General features: G+C 36.8%; 1 protein-coding gene across 1 annotated transcript in view; it reads left to right on the forward strand.

The window, feature by feature from the left end:
- The window catches only part of LOC102210792 (disco-interacting protein 2 homolog C-like), a 194,199-nt gene that overhangs the window by 179,627 nt on the left and 12,900 nt on the right, over nt 1-1,672 (forward strand). Inside the window, exons 25-26 of the mRNA XM_013915755.1 lie at nt 971-1,011; nt 1,308-1,549. Of these exons, the coding sequence (XP_013771209.1) occupies nt 971-1,011; nt 1,308-1,549 (283 nt within the window). The remainder of the gene's footprint in view (nt 1-970; nt 1,012-1,307; nt 1,550-1,672) is intronic.

A 1,672-nucleotide genomic window follows, 5' to 3' on the forward strand; every position in this document is an offset into this window, starting at 1 on the left:
TCTATGACGAATATTTTGGGTAAATGAACAAATCGATGCAGACAGACTTAGGAAACGGTTTTAGAGAACTGAAGGTTGCACATTAATCATTTTAGTTTTTGAATCTTTGACCTACAGTTGTCTTTTTATTGCTGTGATTGCTGATTGGTCCAAAACAGCAGATTGGACCTTTTTATTATTATTAAAAACAATTAAAAATTAGAATTAATAAAAGACAAAAATGCCAAAAAGAATAATTTAGACCAGTGCTTATGTTAATGTTTATTAATATTTACTTTATAACAGAAATTGTCATTTGGAATCTGTTTTTAATGATTTTAAATGAGCATCTATTAATTTAAAAATCAAACCATCTTTCATTTGAATGCATTTTTTCTTCCCTTCTGTTTAACTGAAGTTCAAAAAACACAGAGTGCAGATGAATAAATGAAAATGATTTTAAATGCAACTACAGGACACACATAATACCACACAGGCTGTAACCAGCATTCATTCTGTAAAATTGTCTGATGCTAAAAGTTGTGCATTGAAAAAAAATAAGTAGAAGTTTTTAAACAGTCTGACAAATGTTCAGAAAGTATTAAAATAAACAGACTTATGTATAAAATTGCCCCTTGTGCCTATACATTATTACTCATTCACTAATGTAGCAGTGCTCGTTTTTTATTAATTGAAAAAAATGTGAAAATGATGCATGTTTGATTTCCCACAAGCCGAACTTACACTTCCACAGTGCTTCTTTGGGACGATGGAAAATAATAATTATTTGGGCATCGAGCGAAAAACCGTCATTGTAATTATGACAACATATAAAGTGTTTGAGTGGATAACCTTATTATACTTTCAGTGACTGCCCTATATAAGCAAAAGAAATGAAAGGATGGATGAAGTTTCTAGAGAACGACTTGTACTAAAATGGGTTAAATGCGACTTTTTTTAACGATCCTTTAAATTGTTGACGTTTAACAAGGACAAACTTGGGATGTTTTAAAATGAGGAATGAAGGACGCGGTAAATATGTTCAGTGAGTTCGGTTAGATCGAAGAGAGCGCCGCAGGGAAAAACAAGGAGGACGCAGGAAGTGTAATTACCCTCTGAGACACAGCGCGTCGTGTCCATCACAGTAGGACAGACGCAGCCGTGCAGGAAAAACAACCCGACACGAGCAGATTTTCTTAAAGCTGCATTCAATTAACGGCCCCGAGGGTCCATCGCTCAGTATACGGCACCTTAATACCTGTAACTTATTTAAGTTTTCCAAATTCATCCCCTCTTATTTCTTCTCTCATCTCTACGTCCTCTCCCAGGAATCGACCTCATCGTGGCGTTTTATGGCTGCCTTTACGCCGGCTGTGTGCCAATCACGGTGCGGCCGCCTCACCCGCAAAACATCGCCACCACGCTGCCCACCGTCAAGATGATCGTGGAGGTAAACCAACTCTGTGACGGCTCTAATCACTACTCTGTGGTTAAAGTATTTGAGAAAAACGTGAATGATAATGTAGGTGCAAGTCACCGCCCCCTCTACACCTCACTTCCTGTTTTCTTAATTTAAAAAATTAATGAGAATATTTTGACAGCTTCAGCAGTTTTTTCTTAGCAGATGCAGGTATTTCTAAGAAAACCTGACATGTGGATGTAGGCGAGGGTTTAAAATGATAAAAGAAACACA

This window comes from Pundamilia nyererei, unplaced genomic scaffold, assembly GCF_000239375.1.
Source record: "Pundamilia nyererei isolate P.nyererei 1_Seehausen unplaced genomic scaffold, PunNye1.0 scaffold00358, whole genome shotgun sequence".
Classification (NCBI taxonomy): Eukaryota; Metazoa; Chordata; class Actinopteri; order Cichliformes; family Cichlidae; genus Pundamilia; species Pundamilia nyererei.